The sequence below is a fragment of the Podarcis pityusensis genome (assembly GCF_964106645.2).
Source record: "Podarcis pityusensis genome assembly, chromosome: 2".
Taxonomy (NCBI): Eukaryota; Metazoa; Chordata; class Lepidosauria; order Squamata; family Lacertidae; genus Podarcis; species Podarcis pityusensis.
Window position 1 is genome coordinate 72,350,680 of NC_138029.1, and position 25,347 is coordinate 72,376,026.

General features: G+C 43.5%; 1 protein-coding gene across 1 annotated transcript in view; it reads right to left on the minus strand.

Moving 5' to 3' along the window:
- GNAI2 (G protein subunit alpha i2) overlaps positions 1 to 24,898 on the minus strand; it is a 128,068-nt gene extending 103,170 nt beyond the window's left edge. The window contains exon 1 of the mRNA XM_080996474.1: positions 24,571 to 24,898. Within this exon, the coding sequence (XP_080852600.1) occupies positions 24,571 to 24,688 (118 nt within the window). The 5' untranslated portion in view covers positions 24,689 to 24,898. The remainder of the gene's footprint in view (positions 1 to 24,570) is intronic.
- Positions 24,899 to 25,347: the final 449 nt, after the last annotated feature.

Genomic DNA, 25,347 nt, shown 5'->3' on the forward strand with positions numbered 1-25,347 from the left:
TTGACACAAAGACAAGGTATTATGCAACCGGCCAAAATACCAGACTCTCTGACTAACTAAAGGAAGTTTAAAAGCAGACAACTGGAGGACTAACCAGTAAACACAAACGGTTGTTTGGCCACCCTGAAAAGAGGTAGACCCCAAATCACTTCCTGTTTCTGATGCAGGAAGCCCTGCCCTTCCAGAAACTGCTCTTTCCTATCACAGACAGCCAAACTCCTGTAACCTGCATCTCCTCCCATGCTGTGTCTTAACTCAGGACAAAGGGAAGAATATATCTTGAGCCATTACATGCAGTGCCTGTAACAGACCTTCCATATCAAATACAGAACAGCCCGGCTAAAATGAAAGCATCATTTTATGTCTCCTTTTAAAACTTTGCTTAATGTTCTCAGTTAAAATGTACTCTCCTTTGGAGAAGATATTACCTAGCCCACACAAAAAGGAGAAACCGCTCATTTACATGTGTTGCTTGTTACAGAGCTCACTACTGAGAACTAAGGCGGAGTGAAGATAGTCTAACCACAGCTCTTCCTTCTTGCGTCAGTTATGCAATTCTGTTTCCCTAGCATTTGTATGTACCAATGAGAGAGACATTTCCTCCATTTCGACTTCTGAATTCCATCTCTTAAACAAAAGCAGACAATATCAAAAGTAGCACTTGCATTGCAAAGAGTCCTAGTGCCCATTTTTTTCTGATCCGGGAAAACAAGTATTTAGCATAAGAAAATCAATTATTGGGTAGTAAATTACAGAATAGCTTCCATAACTGCCTGTGTACCGTGGGGAAAGAAATACGTTGTGCAAACTACTTTTAGACAGTGACTACTCCATTTACAAGGGACGCGGGTGGCGCTGTGGGTTAATCCACAGAGCCTAGGACTTGCCGATCAGAAGCTCGGCGGTTCGAATCCCCGCGACGGGGTGAGCTCCCGTTGCTCGGTCCCTGCTCCTGCCAACCTAGCATTTCGAAAGCACGTCAAAAGTGCAAGTAGATAAATAGGTACCGCTCTGGCGGGAAGGTAAACGGCGTTTCTGTGCACTGCCCTGGTTTACCAGAAGGGGCTTAGTCATGCTGGCCACATGACCCGGAAGCTGTACGCCAGCTCCCTCGGCCAATAAAGCGAGATGAGCGCGGCAACCCCAGAGTCGGCCACAAATGGTCAGGGGTCCCTTTCCCTTTACCTTACTCAATTCACAGAGAAAAGCCCTACATCCTACAAGACAGACCTCTTCTTCACCCCCTTATTAAGAGCAATCCTGCCACTCAAATCAGTGTCACTTAAGGATTCATATTTCTGCATCAGTAAGTTCAAACTCCATCTGGCAGGCTACAAGTCACTATTTTTACAACTACTTTGACTATATACTGATACATGTACAACCAAATTTGGTATTAGCCACCCACATGCTGCTCACCTTGTTTATGTATTTAATACTAAGGCTGGTATTTTATCAGGTTACTCAATTTGCCATGAGAGAAGCACCTTTGAAAAGCAAAGGGAGGAGGCTGTGCCACCACTGGCTGCCATCCATTTTTGTTCACAGAACTGTAGAGTTGGAAGGGACCACAAGGGTCATCTAGTCCAACCCCCAGCAATGCAGGAAACTTTTGCCCTGTTAATAATTACTTCAGTTTAAATCTTTATACATATGAAACCATGGGACTCATTCATTACTAGTAATATTTACAGCCATCAAAATGCACTTTTCTCCTTTTCAGGAAGGGACACGCACTTTGTTTTGTTCAAATGAAAAATAAATGTTTTCACAAACTTGGAAAGTTAAAGAACGAACAATAACAATACTAGATCCACCACTAAATAATTTAAATACCAGACAAAACTGGCACAGATTATTCAAGGCAGCAATAAGGAAATGTACCCAGTAGATTGTGGTCCCTTTTCTGATGGGATTGCAAATTATGAAAATGTTACATGAGGGTTTGCACCACGATTATTGTTATTTTCTGGTTCTTGGATGCCTATGCTCATCTTATGCCAAGAACAAAAAACAAAACAGGGAGGGGTGGTAACTAAGAGGACAGGATGAACAAAACCTCCTCTGATGAGAAATAAAAAAGAACCCCAAAACAATTCTAGTACAGGCTTGCAAAGCCGTTAAACAATTTCCTGTCTCAGATTGGAGGCATTTGGTCATTGCTCTTCCTCTCTTTTTAAAAAAGAGCCAATCAGCTCATCTTCAAAAGAAAACCATAGCAACCTCTCTAAATAAATAAATAAAAATACTCGCTGAAGAAAAAGAAAAGATGGACTGAAGGCTAACTGCTCACATGCCCAGAATATGTGCATGCTGGGACCATCCAAGTCTGTATAAGGACCCCAACTAGAACTTCAGCCATAGCTGGAATTGTATTCATCCCACTTCTCACACCAGTGATACATGCCCCTCCCAATCTCTGAGTGGTGCAAGATTCTAGGGGTCCAGGTGCTTACCCAGGATCTGTGTTGAATTATATGCCTCCTCTAAACTTGTTGCTGTTCCTCATGCCCTATCAGGTCTATCCATCAAACTGAGCCACTCCCCCCCCCGACCCAAACACAAAGCACTCCAGTACCACTTTACCCACTTAATGGGGAGAGGGGAAACCCCAGTCTCAGAGTCAAATGTCACCCTCCAACACACTCCCTTTCTTTCTCTCTTTCTCCCTTGTTCTCTCTCTCTTCAGGTCACATCCCCTCTTCCCAGGCCACACCCAACCTCAGTCTCAGAGTTAAATGTCACCCTCCACTGTGAAAAGCACAATGGAATGGGATCCCCTTGATGGAAGTTCCATGCAGATGGAGTCCTGATGCTGGAGGCTGCATGGTGCTTTCATAAAGGGGATTCCTCCACACGGAGCTGCATTTCCAACTAATAAAATAATGAGGGAATGCAATTAAAAAGCTCAGCGTCAGATAATGGAAACAGTGGGCTGCAAGGGTTACATTCAAGTCTAACCGTTTCTGACAAATACAAAGAGTACTGCCTGTTTGGCACAACTTCATTTAAAGCTTGGGTGGGGGAATAGAAAGCGCTGCCTCACCCAGGCTTCCTGCATTAATTATTTCCTGTGCAATCAATGAACAAATGCCCACGGCTGAAAGCTGCTTTCAGTAGACAATTCCTCCTCGGTAGGGCAAACATCTTCATAGATGGCAGGGACATAAGTATTCACAATTTTTCCCCTTGCCCATTTTCATACTTTGGTTACTAAAGGTCACTGAGAAGGATTAGCAGTCCAGTCCTATGAATTTAGGAGTCCTTACTTCCTAATAAGTGTGTATAGGCCACAGCCTAGGAATGGGTGGGGTGAGGGCAGGATTTCCTAATGATCTTCCACCAATGACTTGGTGAAATAAAGACAAAAAAAACAGTACTGTACATGAGTTTAAAAATAATTAGCTCAAACCAAGTGCCTCTCTGGAGAACCATGTTAGCTCTTTGGAGATTTTCTCTTAGGAGAGAATGCTATTAAAAAACTGTAAAGTCAGGCATGTTCTTTTCAAGAATATTAAGTGAGGCATATACAGCCACCTCTAGCAAGGCATCTGCAATGACTTACGCTCGTGGTTACTAGACATGAATCTTGTGACTGCTGCCAGTCCACAAGCTGTTTCCTGCAGGCTTGCGTCAAGAGCAAGAGCTCAGCTCTCAGCAGGAAACTCCCTTCTTTCTTCTTCCTGTGGTAAAGTAATGCCTTTCCAACGGCAGCAAGAGGTTTTGAGAAAGGTATCTGCAAACAATGAAGTCCCAACTCCACAAAACAGAGACATGTTCCATCCATAACAGAAGTCACCCCCCCTTCAGGAAAAGCTAAGCCACATGAGAGCACTGCACAATGCTTCTGAAATCGGGAACATCTCCAGGGAAAGGAAGTTGCATAGTTAAGGCTACTGCAATGGCTACTAACCCTGATGGGTATTGTTCTTTCTCCACTGTCAGGGATGGTATGCTTCTGAACATCCACTGCTGGAAGCTGCAGGAAGGGAGAGTCCTACTGAGCTCAGGCCCTGCTTGTGGACTTTGCACAAGCACCTGGATGACCATTGAAAACAGGATACTGGTCTAGAGGCTTTTCTTATGCTCTTGCAGCTACTGAAGTTGCCCTCCTATTTACTTGCTTACAGAAACCATACAACATCTATTTAGCAGGCCAATTCTCGGGGCGAGTGGAGCAGCCCAACAACTTCTAGACAGCCACAGGTTGCCCAACCCTGATTTTGTGGCTCTCCAGAGGAAGATGCTCTTTATCCCTTCCCCTCAACACTTACCGTAATTCTGCGGGCAGCTAGTCTGGCTATTGTAACTTCTTACTAAGACCTTGAAGAGAATGACTGCAGGGTTTTTTTGGGGGGGGAGTGGGGTTTGTTTTAAGTGTTGAAGCTCATGTTAACTGTGTTTGGCTGGACCCACAAAGGAAGTATTGCTTAACCAACTTCTGCGGTACGTTGGGAAATAAATGTGAACAGAAGGCAAAGGAAAATAACCCCCATAAAGGAACTAGAGCAGAGAGGGGGGAATCCGCTTAGCAAACAAAACATGAGAACCCAACACAACATGCATATATTAATTCTGCTATTGTGTAGTTGTACAGTTTGGAGCAAGGATGGGGCACCTGCAAACCTCTATTATGTTGTTGGATCCCCATCAGCCCCAGTCAGACCTACTGGCTTTCAGTTTTGTTGCTGTACCACATCTTCAGAGTGTGGGCTGGGACAGCCAAGCATGCAGTTAGAAATCATCATTCAATTAGCAGGATGTTTTTTTAACATAGTTTCATCTTCTGTTTTAGATTTTTGCAATACCAATAAAATTGTTTCCCTGTGTTTGTCTTTAATTTCCACCAGCTAAGTTTTTCTCCTCTCCTTTTTTCAAGATTTGTTCTCTCAGTCACATCCCTTCGCATCCTCTGCCTTTTTATTGACTCTTGCATTTGTTGATCTTTGTCTACTGGTTCTTTTTCTTGTGTTGGTAATACGGTAATTCCATTTCTCTCTGCCCTAGTGGGGTTACGGAGCTGGGCCTCATGTGTGGGCAAATAGCACAACAGTCACAAAACAATTAACCCAGAAGCACCCCTTTCCAATTTTAGGCCTCCATTGTTCAACACGGGGTTAAGAGGAGAAAGGATTGTTTATCCAAAGAGGAAGGGATGAACATAAGCAACATAAAGATGAGAACATTGCATTGCTCTGAGATATATGATAATAAATCGCTATTTTTATGAGATGCATAAAAGACAAGTCTTTAAGGAAAATTACAAAAAAAAAGGGGATAGATTAGCCAAGCAACTGTGATGTAACGTTCTAGTAACAACCATTAAGGCAACAGTGCTAGGGCAAGAAGTACACCACGCAATTTAGGGCTATGGCAGGATTCATTATAGAAACTAAACTCTTAACTTGGTTCCTGCTCCTGACCACCCTTACTTAAGAAAGGAAATAAAGGTTACTAGCAGGCAACTCAACAGCCATTTGCAGTCCACATAACTTGTTATTAGCACACCCACCTACATATTCTCGCTTCAGGCATTTAGCCTGTAAAGACTAAACTAAATCTCTTCCAGTTGCTCCTCTGCCTGCAAATCCAAGCTGCAAGAGGAGGTAGAGAGTTCCCCAGCAGCAGCAAGAAGATCCACATTTCATGTTGAGGGACAAGAATATGGTGGCCAACAATTAGTTCTATACTTTTATTAAACTACACATCCCTTTCTGCACAACTGTGCAGTGTAACCTCTTTGGAGGTTTACTGAAAAAACTGAATTCTACGGGTTGCTGTACACATAGTAAACTGCTGTTTTATACATTTTTGGAGCTGCAGATCATTTGCTTCTGCAAATTATAGTAAGAGAAATACTGTGTTTTAGCATGTGATGTCCCGACATTTCTTGATGAGACTGCTGAGCCAAGGCAAGCAGGAAAAGATATTTAGAGGCTAAGGAGACTGTAATCTCATTGGCTTGAATGAACTCCATTCCTCCAGCTGGAAACAATACACAAGTAATGGTGTGATCTGCTGAACAAGGGTTTGGGTCAGGTTACATTCACATCTGATGCTATAAACTGGTTAGATCATGGGAGACCAGACAACCTCTGCCTGTCTTTGAAGCAGGATTGTTTTGCAAGCAGCATCAGATTAGACAATTGAAAGTTTATGTATTCCAGTTCTACAAAATAAAGTAGAAGGCATTCATTTCATAGAAAAAAGAAGCGCATTCTTTTAATCCTCAAAATAACTAAGTAGTGGTCCAACAACAAATAGTTTCTTATTTTTACCTAAATGTGTGAAACTAATATTCAGAGCCCTCTCTCTCTCGAGGAGCATTTGAGAAGTTTAAAGGGAGCTTTGCTGTACTTCGGGACCATGGAACAACAACAAAAACTTCCAGTGCTTCCTGAAGCTGCAACACTCGTAAGAGTATGTTGCACATTTCTCACGGGATCAATGGTGCACATGGAGTGAATGAGTGATCCAAGCAATAAAAATAGACTGAGCCACAGGGTTTAACCCAGAGTTAAAACAAATCAGGTTTGAAAAACACACCTGATTGGGACTAGGAGGGGGAGGGGAATTAGTTCAGTGACGCTATAAAAATTATTGTACCCAGTTGAATTACACAATGAATTAAGCAAAGACCAAGATGCAACAGGAGAAATGTTTTCTCAAGCTGCGAAATTATTAAGTATTTGAATGCCTCTTGCCCTTGCAGACGGATTCAGCTGACGGAGAGGGTAATAATGAGAGGCCTGATGACAGGAAACCATTCAGTCATGCTCAGCAGGCTCAGCTCTTAACACTTTGTTGTAGAATAATGACACAGTCACAAATGAAGAAAGAGCCGTTGCTTTACAACTCTGTTCACCAGCAATGCTTTTGGGTATGTTTGCAGAACGTCAAAGTTCCTCTTTTGCAGTAAAATATCGCTTCCCATCAGGAAGGGAACATGAAATTAAAATTGGTGGGGGGTGCTAATAAAAGGACACATTAGGTGCTGAATGCAGAGATTAAGGGCAGGAAGAGTGCATGCAGGCAAAACTTATTTTTTAAATTCCACAAGGAAATATATAGCTGCACTGAGATGCACAGTACAATAAGACAGACAGAACTTCCTCTTCCCACTGGTAGAAGGCAAAACTGCCTTCAGCAACAACTGGCATTCTCCACCCTTTTTTTATCCCTATCTCCATCTTCACATTATGAAGGCAGACTCTTTCTGCCTGTAGTCTTGCACCTGACTGCCTACCAATGGTTGTGTTTCTGCTGCTGCTTTAAGCCACACAGTGCCTAGACCCTGCAAGCAAAGCAACACACCGGTCAGTTGTCTTAAAGTGACCATCTATCAAGGGGAAGTGCTCCAGCTCTGTCGGCAGGAAGCCCTAGGTTCATTCAGTGCAATTTCCAGTTACAGAGTATTAGGCAACAGGCCTAGGTAAATTCTGTGCATTATAGCTCAGTATTGTCATCCTTGATGGATAAGGCTACCACTGATCCAAATCAATGTCAGGCAACATTTAATCTGACATCCTGACCACCAATGCATGCAGATGATAGGTAGAAACGCCTCTCTTCCACCCCCTTGAAGTTTACAGTTCAGGAAACAGGTGATACACACTGCCACTGTGCCAAATTGATTGAAACCAATTTTTAAAAACAAAAACAAAGCAAAGCAGGTCTTCACTCCCAGTTCCATATGCTGAACACCCTGTTCTGCCCATCCAATTCTATTCACAAGCAGCAACTGGTGTCTTTTCCAAAGCTTCCACACATGCACACAAATTTATTCAGTTTATTCAGACAGAGGAAATGGGCCAAGACTTCCCCCTTTTACAACATGTCTGAACAGAAATGGAGCCAGCGTTTCATTGAATAAAAGCTAGAAAGGGGGGGGGCAGCTTATCAGCATTAATAATTGCACATTCAAAAGCCAGACCTCAGCCTGAAGCTAGGTGTGAGTCACAGACAATCCAACAGAATCCGAAGACTAGGGCTCCCTCAGAAATGTGAGGCCTAGGCCCTGTCTAGATAGAACCAAACTTTGCAGCAGGTGGAGAGGTATTAAAAGTCGCCATCAACAAGCCAGGGACCAGGTGGCATATGCTGCCACTAAAAGCAGAGATCTAGCAGAATATTTAGCAATAGAGCTTTTAATGATTCTGTTGCATGCCAAAATTCTCGAACCAGGCAGTAAGTGCAGCGATTACTTCTCTTCCACAATGCTCCAACAGCTACAAAGAGACGCCTCTTTTTTCTGAACTGAGTGTGTGCACTGAAGTTCCTACATGCGAGAACTCTTTGCACTCCCAGCTGAGTACTATACAAAGAAAAACTCAAGGAGAAACCCCTTCAGAGCACAAAAAATTCTTCAAAGAGCATTTCTCTTGAGATTGCATTACCTGAGCCAACAGCCAGAAACAAAAACAGGCCCATCCTCTACCATGTCTCCATGGCAAAAAAAAAAAAAAGGAAAGCAGAAGAGACTTGGGAAGCTATCAAAAGGAGGAAATGGTGATGCACATGATAATTATGTATAATACATATAAATTTGTCATCATTAGCATTTTTATCCTGCCATTAAACTGGAAAAAAGCCTCTCTGAGCAGCTTGCAAAATCCAATGAGAAGACATCCCTTGCCCTCAGGCTCACGCAGTTCAAGAAAATTGGGGCTGGGAGGTACTAAGGAAAAAACCCAAGTTGGGACACTAATCCTTACTTACAGAGATCTTGTAATGAACAGGCAGAATGGAAGGAAATTGTGGAAAGGAGTCAAAAGTTGCTGGTGGGTTTGGCCCTGCTGCTCCACCCCTCTCGCTCTCCTGCAGTCTGATGGCATGGCTTCTGAAGAGGCCAGTGGAGAGAGAAGTCTGATTTCAGCTGGGCTCTTATAGCAGAAACAATGAAAAGGCCCTGAGCTGACAGTAATGCAATCCCTTTTTTCAGGTGAAGGACAGAAATGCAAAAAGAAACCTAGAAATAACAAGCCATGAATAACTGCTATGAAGGAGATTCTAGAGAACTGTAAAGGGTGCTCATCAATGGTTCCTCTTCATCCTGGAGAAGAGTGACTAGTGGGGTGCCACAGGGTTCTGTCTTGGGCCCGGTCTTATTCAACATCTTTATCAACGACTTGGATGATGGACTCAAGGGCATCCTGATCAAATTTGCAGATGACACCAAACTGGGAGGGGTGGCTAACACCCCAGAGGACAGGATCACACTTCAAAACGACCTTGACAGATTAGAGAACTGGGCCAAAACAAACAAGATGAATTTTAACAGGGAGAAATGTAAAGTATTGCACTTGGGCAAAAAAAATGAGAGGCACAAATACAAGATGGGTGACACCTGGCTTGAGAGCACTACATGTGAAAAGGATCTAGGAGTCTTGGTTGACCACAAACTTGACATGAGCCAACAGTGTGACGCGGCAGCTAAAAAAGCCAATGCAATTCTGGGCTGCATCAATAGGAGTATAGCATCTAGATCAAGGGAAGTAATAGTGCCACTGTATTCTGCTCTGGTCAGACCTCACCTGGAGTACTGTGTCCAGTTCTGGGCACCACAGTTCAAGAAGGACACTGACAAACTGGAACGTGTCCAGAGGAGGGCAACCAAAATGGTCAAAGGCCTGGAAACGATGCCTTATGAGGAACGGCTAAGGGAGCTGGGCATGTTTAGCCTGGAGAAGAGGAGGTTAAGGGGTGATATGATAGCCATGTTCAAATATATAAAAGGATGTCACATAGAGGAGGGAGAAAGGTTGTTTTCTGCTGCTCCAGAGAAGCGGGCACGGAGCAATGGATCCAAACTACAAGAAAGAAGATTCCACCTAAACATTAGGAAGAGCTTCCTGACAGTAAGAGCTGTTCGACAGTGGAATTTGCTGCCAAGGAGTGTGGTGGAGTCTCCTTCTTTGGAGGTCTTTAAGCAGAGGCTTGACAACCATATGTCAGGAGTGCTCTGATGGTGTTTCCTGCTTGGCAGGGGGTTGGACTCGATGGCCCTTGTGGTCTCTTCCAACTCTATGATTCTATGATTCTATGTAAGATTTGCCACTCTAAAGCAAGCAGGGGGCATTTCCAGCTGACCATGGGTTTACCCCTTCCCCTGCTTTCAGTACAGTCGTATTTTGGAAGTCGAACAGAATCCATTCTGGAAGTCCGTTCCACTTCCAGAACATTCGGAAACCAAAGCATGGCTTCTGATTGGCTGCAGAAAGCTCCTGCAGCCAATTGGAAGCCGTGGAAGCCCTGACAGACATTTGGGTTCCAAAGAATGTTCGCAAACCGGAACAGTCACTTCCAGGTTTGCAGCGTTCAGGAGCCAAAACATTTGACTTGCAAGGCGTTTGGCATCCAAGGTATGACTGTATTACAAAGCAGCTTTGCAAATGAACATTTTGGGGGTAGCTGCCCACACCTCACCCAAGATTCTTCAGTTCACATTAACCTGGCATTAAAAACGAGAGATTCCTTCTCCTCCAATAAATCTCTCAGCTTGTGGGGAGAAAAGAGAGGCGAGTGTCCAGGGGAATATAATATACCAGAAGAAGACTTATGATCACCACTGGCCATCTGGTAACAGCATACAAGATCCCAGTAAATTAAAATATTTACATTCAATATTAGTAGGTACTGAAGGGGAGACACGTTCAGGGCTTCAGAGTATGTTGCTTAACCACATGGGAGAAAGGGTATTTGAATCTTGAGCCATTGCTTGCAACATATTCAGAATGCAATTATATTTGACAGTTTTAATATTAAATGCCATTCCTTAGATAAAACTCTACACAGTTCCCAGAAGGCAGGGTCAACGTCTTCACAGAATTCCTGCAAGGCCTCAAATACACAATTCCTGGGGAATAGTTACTGACATTGTTAGTATATATGAATTATATTAACTCCTATCACCACAGCAGTTGGTTCAGGCAGTTCACAGAGAGCCATAGGGGAAAACTTTCTGTGAATAAAAAACATACATCACACCACCAAGAGTAAGGAAGAGGCATCAGCCGTAGACTCATACTAGCGATTACCATGACGCTAATAACGAAGACCCTCCAAAATGCATGGTCCAAAGAAGATCCTAACTAAGTGGAATCTGTGCAGTCAATATGAACCCTCTAAATGAAGGTATTTCTTGCTGAACTCTTTTAACCCCATTTGGATATTTATTTGTATGCAAGGAGAACAAAAACAGGAAGGGGAGCAAGATCACACAGTCTAGCCCTGCCTCCTCCAACACATCACTTTTATCCAGTTTAGAGGCCCCCATGAGTCTGGCACAGACTCACAAAATGTTCCTGGATCAACTGAAAATCCTAGTTAGCAGGGGTTCTTCTAATTTTCATGGGGAGCCTCCACAGGTGGACACCCTGCTTCAGAATTCCAGAACGCATGAAGGTCTCTAAACTGGGTAAAGGTGATTGATTGCCTGGGCAGGGCTTGGGCAAAGTGCTCCTGCTCCCTCCTGCATGTTCATTTACATGCAAGGAGAACATACACCCAAACAGGACTTTAGATCAGTTCCTGCCCCAGAAAGGTGGGACACAGGGCAATCCAAGCAACAGAAGCCCTTTGACATGATAGTACAGACTAGTACAGACTTTTTCTCCTTTTCCCCAATACAGTGGTACCTTGGTTTAAGAACAGCTTAGTTTATGAACTTGGATTAAGAACGCTGCAAACCCAGAAGGAGGTGTTTTGGTTTGTGAACTTTGCCTTGGAAGTAGAACATGTTCCGCTTCCTATTGTGTGTGTTCCATTTGTAAACTGAGTCCCCCGCTGCTATGGGAAAGCACACCTTGGTTTAAGAACACTTTGGTTTAAGAAGAGACTTCTGGAACAGATTAAGTTCTTAAACCAAGGTACCACTGTACTTCAAACTGACAGGATTGAATGACAACAGTGGCTAAAAGTTTCATGCAACATGATTGCTGGTAAGAAGCCTCACGTGCCAAAGGTTAACAGAAATGCCTGCAAATCTATTTATTATTGCTGGCCTCCACAAAGAAACTTCTGCTCCTACAATCTATCAAAATGCTATTGTGTCACTGCAGTAAAATGTAATTAAGCCCGCTATATTCTTAACCATCCAAGAGGAGTGTAAAACCAAACAAGGCAAACAAAAACAAAAAAGCCTATTAATCTCACAAACCTGATCTGAATGGGAATTTTGAAAACTCATTAAACCTTCCATGAAACCAATTCCTAGACTTCCAAGTGGTCTGGTGGGCAACACCAGATTATATGCCCCAGAAGCCACTTTGTTTAGTTCTTTGCTTAATAGAACCAAGACCACCAAGATTATTTGCTCTTAAGATGCTTTCAACAGAGCAGTTTGTGAGTGACTAATTCAACATGCCCAATACTTAGATATTAGGTAAGGATTATGCCCTTTTTATTACTCCTGGTCCAGATGGACTAGAAGCAAAAGACTCACATTAACTATTAGCACTTGTCACGGCGACTGCTGCATCAAACCCCTAGCTAGCAAGAAGTTATTTGAATTACTTCTGGTTGTGTTTCCTGTGTTTGTGCTCTGGTTGCAGGGAGCAGCTGCTATCAGGAAGCAGCCTTAGCTACCTATTTACAACATGGGTGCAGAGAAAAATTGCCCATATGTGTCTCCATTTTGCTCTCTAACTTTGTTTCATAAATCCTAGGAAATAGAATTCTAAAAGTTTACTTTAGTAGCAGTTTTTTTTGGGGGGGTGTATGTATGTATCCCCTCTTTCCTATTTTTCCACATCCAAATGTAGAACAGCAGGTTCAACAGCAATTTCAAAAGAAACATTTCATGTTTTTAATGGGAACATTTTTATTGGTTTAAGGTTATAAAAACACTTCAGTTTTCTAAAACCTCACTTTGAAGCCTAATTTGATCTGACAGTTGCAACATCTGGACTCAGCAAAACCAAATGCACAGGTCAAATGGTTTGTTGTGTTCCCAGATATCAGATTTGGAGGGAAAACAACAATAGAGTTCTAAGGCAGAAAAGAATTTCATCACTGATCTCTTCATTCTTTAGACTCTCTTCAATGGCTATGATGGGACCACAACTACTGGAATAGATTTTTTAATAGTGAATTCCTCCTCTGCTTTGTAAACCAGCTTTGTATTACTTAATTTGCCAGTTTGTGTATGTTTGGCCCACAGGGCCAAAACAGAAAATTAACCCTCCTCAAACACTGTGCAGAAAACATGTATTATCCCTGCATTTCCCATAGTTTAGGAAATTAGGATAGCCTCCAACTCAAGTGAGTTTTGGTGCAGTAGACAGACATGAGCTCAAACCTCCAAAGCAGAACAGAATGGTATTGAATTATTCTTGTAACAAGCAGCTTACAAAAAGATAAAGAGGGGTTGTCTGTAGAAATACACTAGGTGCCTATTTCAGAATAAGTTGATTATTACAGCAATCTGTAGCTCTGCTGAATGTATTAATTACAAGAAACCAGAATCTGAAAAAGAATTTATAACCCAAGGACCTGAAGCCTGAGCAAGCTACAAGCTCCTAGTTTCAGCCTCTAAAGACACCCCTACCTAGCAGAGGAAAATGCAGCTTCAACCACCCCTCTCAGACAAAGGCAGTTTAAAGAGGGGGCCAAACAAGAGCAAGACTGTGCTTCCCTCTCCTATGACTAAAACAGCTTCATAACCAACGCTACTCCCCTCGGATAAAAACAAAAAGCATTAACTGAACACATTCTTGATTATTTTCTTTGGAAGAGACTCCACCAAGCAATAAGCAGCTGCTTGAGATGGCTGTGCTGCAGTCAACATGTATTTGCTTCACACGAGGAAAGGTCCCATACCCCACACCCCGAAAAAGAATTTATCTTCTAAAACAAAACTTTCAGAAATGGGGCAGGGAGAGAGATTGCTTAGACCGATACCATGGTCAACAGGAAAATATTTCTAGTAAACCAATGCACAAAGCCTGTACGTGCTCGAGGAAGTTGGAGCATCACATAGATAATTACATGCTCTGTTATTTGTAACAGATCTGAGGCAGTAGAAAAATAGCTGTACAGTGGTACCTCGGGTTAAGTACTTAATTCGTTCCGGAGGTCCGTTCTTAACCTGAAACTGTTCTTAACCTGAAGCACCACTTTAGCTAATGGGGCCTCCTGCTGCTGCTGTGTGCAAATTACAAACGATGGGACTTGCTGCCACAGAAAGCAGCAATGGCCCACAACTTGGATGGCTTTAAAAGAGGATTAGACAAATTCATGGAGTGTAAGGCTCTCAACAGCTACTAACCCTAATGGCTATGCTCTGCCCTCCACAGTTGGATGCAGTACACTCAATACCAGTTGCCTGAATCCATGGGGAGAGGAGAGAGCTCTTGTGCTCAGGTCCTGCTGCAGGTTTCCCACAGTCATCTAGCTGGACACTGTGAGTAGATGATGCTAGACTAGATATGCCACTGGTCTGATATAGCAGGGCTGCTCTTGTGTTCTTAGCAGTTTGCGCTCCTATGTATGCCTATTCAGAATAAAGTTCTGCTAAGCTCAATGGGACTTTCTCCCGAGGAAGTGTGTATAGGGTTGTAGCCTAAAAGATTGGGTCTTTATGAGAAAAGTCCATAGGTGCTTACTAATATCCTATTTTAGTGACAACTAAGAATTATGTATATATCTGGAATTTGACAAAATGCAATAACCATCTCATTAATATCTGCATAGCTATTGAGAATCATGTTTTACTCAACCTTAAAAATTTAGTCACAGGAGTTTTACTTGATAGATCTCCATAATGGGGGGGAAAACAATAATTATAATGAAAAAACATTAGAATTAGCATCTTTGGTTTTAGATAATGAAGCAAGAATCGTCTTAGAAGAGGTATTCCCCTTCAAGACATCTACAGTTTTTATGAATATTAAAAAATAATTTAACACATTTTAAAGTCAGTGTCCAATTAAACAAGACACCTTTTTCGTCAATCGAAATGTTTCAACTGACAATAAAATGCTACAGACCTAGTTTCTAAAAAACCTTGTATAACTAAGAAAGTGCATAAATCAATAACTGCCAAGTCTTAATAATAATATTCCTTTTGGGAAAAACTATTAATATATCATTGAACTTGATCATGTCAATGCCATGTCAACCACTTAAAATCATGCACACAAAATTACTACAGACCCTCTCAGAAAAACCTAAGTTGTGGTTTGATGTTCCAGGAACACCAACAAGGCAGAGACTGGCAGCACCTATTTATATGAAATGCATGTGTGACAGAGTGTGTGGCTATGTTTATACACAAATCTCCACCCCTGATCTGTTGTGGCCATGAGAAATTTGGAACTTTTTCTGTTTTAGATTAAATGAACCTAGGCAGAATGCCTTAGCTAGAGGAAAAACCCAAACTGAAACCATAGTTTATGAAACTGCTTTGTTTCAAAAACAAAAATAAAATCAACCAGTTTAGGGCTCAGATGTAACACTAAACTGTGGCAAACCTAAAATGAAAATGGAAGATTCCAGTCTCACAACCACAGAAGGGAAGCAGAATACATGTCCCTGAAGCTTGCTGTGTGTTCATCCTTGTGGTACACAGGAACCTAGCCTCTGTACACACAGGTCCTGCTTTCTGAACACAATGCTTTCCCAGGAAATCATTTGTTAGGCAAGTGTTCTCATAACGAGCTGACGATTTCCATTACTTCCTATGGGGAAACTTCTAATCCATGATTTCTCCCATCTCTCTCCTTTCTTCCCTCCCATTCTCCACCCTTCCTTCCATTGTTTCTGCCTGAAACTGCTGCAGTCAACCAGCAAAAGACAAAGAAAAAACTGCTTTGCTTGATCTCTCCTGTTCCAATTTGTCCGATTTTTTCTTCCTCACTCCATGGTTTCTGTCCAAAATGGTTGCAGCTGACCAACAAAACACAAACAAGTAAAGATGTGACAAACCCTGGCTGTTTGGATATCTGAATCAGCCATTTGCGTAGTGAGATTTGGGTATAATTGTTTACGTTCACATAACTGAGATTTTGGATGACAAGCATTCCTATAGTGGGACCTTCATGTACTTACAATTCCAACACCAGTTTTGTCCCCTACTTTGCTCCTTAAAGCCCATTTCAATAATATGTATATCAGGAATAGGCAAACTCGGCCCTCCAGATGTTTTGGGACTACAACTCCCATCATCCCTAGCTAACAGGACCAGTGGTCAGGGATGATGGGAATTGTAGTCCCAAAACATCCGGAGGGCCAAGTTTGCCTATGCCTGATCTATATCTTTTGGGTGATGGTTTCAGGAAATAAATATATATACACACACACAGAGAGAGAGAAGAAATCTGGAGAGCTGCTCACTTTGCATTGCAAAAGAACATATAAATTTAACAAGTTGCCAAATCCTCTACCATCACAAGACTACTTCAATTACAATCCAAGAAATTAATTTGGCTGAAATGATTCTACATTGTTTGTTGCCAGAAAAATGATTTCCATGAATCTGGAAAGAAAAACTTAAGTAAAATGAATACTCTGTGCATTTGCCTTCCCCATCTCATCAGTAGTTTTTCTTTTGGCTGCTAAGCGGAATTCAAGATATTTCTTTTCAATATAAAAATCTTGGGTCCTCGAGAGATAGAAGCATACCAAGCACATCAGAAATGGCTAAGCCAATTATTTTTTAAAAGCTGTTTACTCACCCCCAAGAGGCAAGCCAAATTAAAAGAGCTCAGACACAAAAGCCACAAGGGGAAAGAAGCAAGTAAGGAAAGGAAATTTCTACTATGAAATACTGTTTGCAAAAAGCTTCTACAGGCTTCATGGTCCAGGACATTCATAGACACTTTTCTTTGTTTCAAACATACATTAGAAATAACAGAGGAAAAGACAGGAGAGGAATTTCTGATGTGGCAAAAAACAAACAAACAAACAAAAAACCCTTGACATTGGTTATTTTTATCTTGTAAGGTCACAATTCTCAACCCACTTATTACGAGTCACTGCACTGAAGTCAAGGTGACTACTTTGAAGTAAGTGCTTTAAAGATTACATCCTTCAGCAGTTCTACACATCTTCTTAAGGCTATCAGAACAGAGCTGGAAAGTTTCACACCAACACAGAATCATTGAGGGGGTAATTTATAACGGAAGCATTCTACTGTACATTGTGTTCCTTTTTTAAAAAAAATGGGTAATTTCAATATTCCCCCAGATTCTGGAGGTGGGCGATTTGAATAGACAATGTTTGATTTATTGAGCCGCAATAGTTTAGGGATATTAACATATGGCCCTGCTGGAACTGATTATTACAAAACTAATAAATTTCATATATGTTTAATAACGAACAAGCCTGAATTCTGCATAATGCAAAGTAAAAAATGGAAGGGTGGTTGTTGTTGTTTTAAAAAATAGTTTAAAACCAGATGAGCAGAAAGTGTCCTGAAATGGAAGGTTTAAATCACACGTTGGTTACTTAGCGGCACAAGGGCCTCTACGTGTCTGAGAACAGCAAAAATCAAGACAATAAGAGCCTTTTAAAAAACTGCTGAATATGCATGAGGATCAGAAATCAGAAAGTTTTAATATGAAAGAGGATATGCTGAGAACACCTCTGAAGCAACACCACAAAAAAAGTTGCCAGCATGATAATAAGGAACTAAAGCTGTAGTCAAGTATCTGAATACTTCAGCTACTTTCCTAAAAGCAGCCAAGGTGCATCGACAGGGAAAAATAATACTTGAGCTGAGCAAGCTACTACCGTCCTCTGCCCAGAAACCTGATTGCTTTGTATATATAAAAAGCGAAACTTCCCTCCACCCTAAGAAACTTCAATATTGTGTTTGAAGGCCCACATTTGATAATGCTGATCACTGGCTGATGCTCATCTTCCACTAGAGCAGAGTTTTCCAAACTTGGGTCTCCAGATGTTGTTTGACTACAACCCCCATCATTGCTAGCTAGCAGGACCAATGGTCAGGGATGATGGGAACTGTAGTCCAAAAACAGCTAGAGACCCAAGTTTGGGAAACCCTGTGCTAGAGCACCACTAGCTTTTGTTATAAATAATAATAGCCATAGGTTATGTCTACTTCTTCAGGCATACCTGATACAAACCTTCCATTATGTATGTACAGTGGTACCTCGGGTTAAGTACTTAATTCGTTCCGGAGGTCCGTTCTTAACCTGAAACTGTTCTTAACCTGAAGCACCACTTTAGTTAATGGGGCCTCCCGCTGCCGCCTCACCGAAGGACCACGATTTTTGTTCTCATCCTGAAGCAAAGTTCTTAACCCGAGGTACTATTTCCGGGTTAGTGGAGTCTATAACCTGAAGCGTATGTAACCTGAAGCACCACTGTATTATGATCGCAGGCTGCTGCTATCTTACCAACAAGCCTACCCTCTTCTTGTGGAACCTGTTTCCTAAAGAAGTCCACCAAGCTCCTGCTTTGATGAGCTACAGTAGTCTTTGGGCTCAGGTCCTTTGCTGTGCAGTGTGCTGCTGTAAACATTGAAAGGTTAGACCCCAACCTGGTGCCCTCCAGATGTTTAGGACAACTCTCATAAGCTTCAGTGCTGTGGTCCAAATGCCCAGGTTGGGGAAGCCACTGTTTTATGGTATTTGCTTCTGGTTTCATTGGATGGTTTTGTTCTGGTTGGAAAGCTGCTTTGAAAGCTGAGCAGAATTATCATTTTCAACAGAGAAAGCCAGCCTCGTCACAAGGACTTTCTGATAAACAGACTAATGGAGCACCACTCCAGTCATGACAAAGGCTTTAGCGGCTTCCCTGTTGCTGCTGTTTTAAAAGTCTATTTAAAAATTTTACTTGCCATATTTCCTGCACTTTCTTGTAATGACTTGAAATTAACAAGCAATCCCAGGGTTTTTGTTTTAACATTAAGTGTGCAATTAGTATCCAGGCAGCAAGGAGTCTTGCATGACTGAATCATTTGCCACTGTTCTCTGCGAATTACAGCCTCTCCCCCTGCCACCCCCCCCACAACCATTTCAAGTTAATCTCAACAATTACCCAGTTATGCCTTAGCATAAAAATAGGCTATTAATAAATCAGGGATTCAACACCATTTTACTTTTCTAATGAGAGAACAATGCCCATCAACTTTTTTGAAGTGCTGTGCTCTTTTCAAAAAGTACTGTTATATGAGCTTCAATCTAATGGTTAAGTTGAACGATTAAATTGAACATCTGGACTCCAATTCTATTCCCACTTATTTGGGGGATAAGATTCACGCAACTCAGTGGGACTTACTTCTGAGTAGACATGTATAGTATCAGAAAATTTATCTGTCTCTACCACAGGGGACTATGAATCCTTGCAATGGCATCTTATAGAGTCATAGAATCATAGTTAGGTACCACAAGGATCATCTAGTCCAACTCCCTGCAATGCAGGAATATTTTGTCCAACATGGGACTCGAATCCATGACCCTGAGATTCAAGCCTCATATTCTACAGACTGAGCTACCATGATCTTGTTTCAGCTGGACTTAGTGGAAACTCTGCATGAAGAAAACCCACAGCTATTCTCCAGTTATGTTTTAGTGAAAAGACACATATTGAACAGGATCTTGGAGCAATGCAATAAGCTCAACTGAGTATCAGTTACTAACAGCACAGCAGAAATGGATACTATTATGGGACCTAAAGAAAGAAATGAAGAAGCCAAAGTAGTTATCATAATCAAACAAAGATTTCGTCTCTATTCTTTCTACACAGCTAGCATTTCAAACAAGAATTGTCGTTCTCAAAGTTCCTATGCTGTGCATCTCTCTCTTTCTCTTTAATTGAACAAGTGGTCTCAACCCGAAATGTTAAAAGTATAAAATCACATGCCCTATATCTAAATGGCAGAATGTGGCAATCCAAAGATAAGGTGACAAAACAGCCTTTGAGGACAACAATATTTAACCCTTGCAAGTGAATACATTACTGCCTTTGTCTCTACCAAAGCAAAATATGGATTTTCACCTGCCTTTATCTCCATTAATGTATGGGAATCCACATTGACATCCTCCTCATCCCAGTGTTGTTCCAGGCCTGCCTCCCCCTCCAAAGTGGGGTTTTACAATCCTGGCTGTTTTGAACTTTCCAAGAATTGGAAATTTTGGCATTTATCTGTCTGGAGAGACAATGGAAGAATACATCATTGGGGGTAAAGTCAAACCATTGGACAGTTACAGTGCCTACTGTGGTTTTAGAGATCATACAGGAGAGACATGTTTTATTGTAGCTGGGGCAGATGAAAGTATTCAGTTTTGCTGTTACAGATGCACAATGGCGTTTCTTCTCTCTGCACTCCTCCCAGTGGTCATTCCTCCTCTGGTCACTGGAATCATCCAACCATACGGCAGGGTTAATGTTGCAAATCTTCATGCCATGTTTGCAGACATCTTTGTAATGCATAGTTGCTCTGCCAAAGGACCTGGTGCCTGAAGCCAGCATGTTCTTGGGGATCCTGCCATCTTCCATTCTGCGTACATGACCCAAGCCAGTGTAGACGTCGCTGAGACGGAAGTGCAGACATGCTAGGAATGTGGGCTTGGAAGAGCACATCTTTGTTTGAGACTCTGTCCTGCCATGTGATGCCCAAAATCTTCCTGGCACAACAGATATAAAAGACATTGCGGCATCACCCCTTCCAAAAAATCAGTATGCTCCACATTCAACAAGCCTGGCAGATCTTCATCTTGGTATTGGTCATTAACATCACATTCTCCCATACCCTTTGGGAGAGGCAAGCCACTACTGTAGCTGCCTTGACAATACGTTTGTCCAGCTCAGTGTTGATGGAAAGGTTGCTAGTTACAATGGAGTCCAGGTGGACAAAATTATCTACCACCTCAAGCGTGTGGTCACCAATGCTGATATGTGGAGTGCTGGTGGCATCCTGACCCAGGGTGTTGGTCTTCATCTGGTTGATGGTGAGGCCGAACTCCATGCAAGCTTGGGCAAAACAGCTGATGAGTCTCTGTACAGCTTCCTTGGAGTGTGCTGTCAAGGCTGCATCATCTGCAAACAGGTTGCCAGGTTGAACAGACCTGAGACAACACTGGGATGAGGAGGAGTTAATATGGATGCCCCTACATTAATGGGAAAAAGGCAGGTGCAAATCCAAATTTTGTTCTAGTGTGGACAAACCCAAAGAGGTTTCTTGTGGATTTGCATGCTATATTTAAGTAGTACAGCTAATTCACTGCTAAAAGGTGGGGGGGGGGGGTTTCCCTTTTCATTTTTTGTTTAAATACATGACATGGAATGCCAAGATTTACATGCTATTGCCTTCTTTGTTTTAAAGAAAGGAAAATGCAAAGGTTAAATAGAGATTGGAGACCAGACTTGCCCTCTGCTCACAGACCCAAACCCCGTAATCTATTCTACAGATTCTGCCAACAAAATTCAATGGAACTGCTTTGGGTGTTTATCCACATTAGCCTCATTACAAACTCTAAGCCTGAAAACTATTAAGAAATCCTACAATCTAGATCACTGCCACAGGGATTTATCATACTATTCAGAGGCAATTTTGTTCATCAACTTGCACAATGAAGTAGTTTATACTAGATTAGCAACCATCTCTCATAATGAATGTCCTGTTTCACAGCGGGGGGGGGGGGGGAGAGAACAAGCACAGTCATTTCTAAGTGCAGCTGCAATCCTGAGCAAACCATAATCAACCAATGGCCTCAGCACCATTTGTAAAATGGGAGATAAAAATTGCCGCAGCTCTCAGGTACTAATCAAGCAATCATATTGAGCGTTACTAATACATAGTTTCAAAAGGGGCAAGAACCTTTGGAGCTAGTATGGTACAATGATTAGAGTGCTAAACTAGGAACTGAGACCCAAGATTCAAATCCTGTCTCAGCCATGAAGCTCATGGGTGACCTTAGGCCAGTCGCTGTCTTTCAGCCTCACCTACATTACAGGATTGTTTTGCTGCTAAAATGGAGATGGGGAGAACAATGTGTGCTACCTTGAGATCCCCTGATATAAATGCAATAATAAATAATAATTTTAAATAGACAGTGGTCCTATGTGTGCTTACCTGTACTGTATTTTTTGTTTCTATGGAAGCCGCCCAGAGTGGCTGGGGAAACCCAGCCAGATGGGCGGGGTACAAATAATAAATTATTATTATTATTATTATTATTATTATTATTATTATACCTGGAAATAGGTCCACTGAAATAAAATGGACTCTCTGCTAAATAAATGGGCTTGAGATTGGGTTGCTTGAGTTGCCGTACTTTCATGCTCTGTGTTGCTAGATGCTGAAGGCACTAAACTTATTCCTGCTGCTTTGTGTTTGCCTAAACAGAAAGAGATGTCTTCCTTTCATTGTTTCATGATAACTCTCTTGTCTTGTTCCCCATTTTACCCTTCTGAAAAAAATGGCTTTCATTTTAGTCAACTTCTGTTAAGCTGCCAGCAGCACTCTTCTACTTCCTGTATTTTTGGGTTAACCACCATAACAGACTGTCCCAGCTGCCAGGAACTCACTATAGAACACAATTTGAGGGTTTATGAACTAACGATGCAGTCAAATATACTTCTAAGGTAAAAGGTAAAGGTAAAGGACCCCTGGATGGTTAAGCCCAGTCAGGTTTGTCCACAGACAGCTACACCTCTACTCAGAAGTAAGCTTAGTAAGTTCAATGGTGCTTACTCCCAGCTAAGTGTGTATAAGACTGCATCTTAGGGCTGCAACACTTGCCTGGAAGTACATCCCACTAACTTAGGCAGAATTTACCCCTGGGTTAACATGGATAGGAGTGGTCTACAGTTCACACTCTTTGGAAATATTACACAAAGGAGACAATGGAAAGTTGTTTAGGAGACTCAAAATCTGCTTTTACTCTCGAAAGTCAGGAGACAAAGAGCTGTGGTGCCAGAAGATTAATTAGTTGCTTTACAAAATCCTGTCTGAAGGTTCCAGGAGAAAAGAACTTTTCATTCTGGACTGAAAGGTTGCTAAAAACCACAGACATCATTGAACAGAACAGAAAAGTGTTTTAGAAACAGCAATACGCACTGCTTGGACTGGTGTGAGAACTAGAAAATGAAAACACTCAACATGTCAGTTCATGTCATGTACATTACTCCCTCCTTTTTCAAATGATTCCCAGTCGTAAGATCGCAGCAGAAAATAAAATGACATTGAAGACGTTGATCCATATGACAAAGTTCAACCAATCACTCCATTTGTTTCCAGGATAAGGGCTCAAACCTAAACATACAGATAACCCACAGCTACTTTCATGCATGAAAATACAGTAAACGAGTCCAGAGAGCTCCTAAACTTTAGATGTTGCATAGCATATGAAAATATGCACAAAACATTGTTCATGTGAAGAATCACCCAGAAGCACGCTAAGAGTCCACATATGAATCTTTTACTTTGGTTTTACTTCTCCAAGCTTGCACAGTGATGAACTCCCAAAAAAGAAAAAGAAAAAGAAGAAAAAGCGTGCAAGAGCAAAGTTTCATAGACGAAGCGGCCCTAGGCACTGAAGGAAACTAAAGACACAGAGAAATGTTCAAACCATCTTAACCACTGAAGAGGGAGAAACACATCTTTAATTTTTTTTACAGAGCAGAATGACAAGGGAGATTCACCATCTAAAAATGAACAGAGACCACCCTTCCATTTCCTACTGGGACAACTGTCTGTTCTCTCTGCAAGCATTCTCTACTTATTTGCAGTTTAGATTATTCTTTCCTAACACCACCAGGGCTGGCAGGGAGCAGAAAGTGGGGGTCGGACACCGACAGAGTATCAAGACAACCATTGTGAGGTCGTGAAAACGCAGGGGCATCTCAGCATGTGGACTTTGGGGAGATAATCTGAAAGACCAGCTACTGTGAAGAAATAAGCAACTGAGGACTCTTATGCTAAATTTGGAAAAGCAAGTAGGATAGGAAGGGGGGGGGAGAAGAGGAAGACTTAGTGACAACGTATTTTACATGAATTGCAGTGCTGATTCGAGGGCACAGCCCTTAACAGTTCCTAGAGGGTGAGGAAACTATGTTCCACTGAGCCACGTTACATGGCTTTTGGAAAAGGGGGGGGGGGTCCCGAGGAGAGCGCTGCCCATCCCCATTTGCCTCTGTAAGGAGCCCAGGAGTAGAACGAGCGGCTTCAGAATTGGGCGAAAAGGAGCGGGGCTCGGGCAGGGCCAGGGGTGGGGCGGCGGCCGCAGAGATAGAAAGGGGGCGGCGGGTTCAGAAGCCACGGCGAAATTCGGAGGAGGGTCCTGGAAAGTCCCTCAAGTCCAAGGGAAAAGGCAGGGGGCGCAATGCGGGGGGGGGGGAGACAGAAGGGGGGGGAGTCGGCGGACCTAGACGGTCGGGGCGGGTGGGCGCTTCCTCTAAAGCGGCGGCGCTCCGCCCGTTTACTTGGGAGTAAGCGCCGTCGAACTCCGAGAGGTTTCCTTCCGAGTAAGCCTTCGAAGGCTGGGGCTGCAGAAGGCGCCTCGTCGGGGCAAGGCGGCGCATTGGGGGGAGGGGGCCCCGCATCCCCGGGGCACGGGAAGCAGGGGGAGGGAGGGAGGGACACGACGACGGCGCGGCTCTCACCGAGGAGGAGCAGCTTCACCTCCCGCGCCGCTTTCTCGCCGTCCTCGCGGAGGTTCTTGTCGATCATCTTGGAGCGCTCGGCGGCCGCTTTGTCCTCGGCGCTCACGGTGCAGCCCATGGCGCCGCTGGGCTCGTGCCGGCCGCGGAGAGACTGTCGGGTAGAGCGAGCAAACGCGAGCGGAGCCCGGGCTGCCTCGGCTCGGCTTGGCTTGGCGCTGAGGGGAGCTGGCAACCGAGGGGGTGGGGCCGGGGGTCGCTGCCCCGCGCGGGCGGAGAGGCGTCGTCGGGCAGGGCGGTGCTGCTCGCTGGCTTCCTCCGTTGCCCTCCGGGTGCCGGCGCGGCGGGCTCTGAGCAGCCGCTGGCTGGGGCGGAGGGGGAAGAGGGCGGGGATCCGAGGGGCGGGCCCGTTCCGCTCAGCCCCAGCTCGGCTCGGCGCTCTCGGGCGGGGAGGAGGAGGGGAATTCGGGCGGGCTTGTCGTCAGCGAGCCGAGGGAGGAGGAGGGGCGGCCCCGGACGCGCAGCAGTGTGGGGCTGGGGTGGAGAGAGGGAAGAGGCGCTGGGGCGCAACTCCGAGCGGCGTGGAGACGGAGGTGGAGGGCGGTGCGCGCCCCTGCCCGGGACTGGGCGCGAGAAGGCAGCTTGCGAAGGAGCGGGCTGAGCGCGCAGTGGGAACGAAGCGGCTGCTGCGGGACCGCGCGCGCGGGTTTGGCGGGAACGGAAGGAGCCGAAGCAGGGCCGGAGGCTTGTGCGTCAGGACGCTCGTTCCGCGTTCTCTGA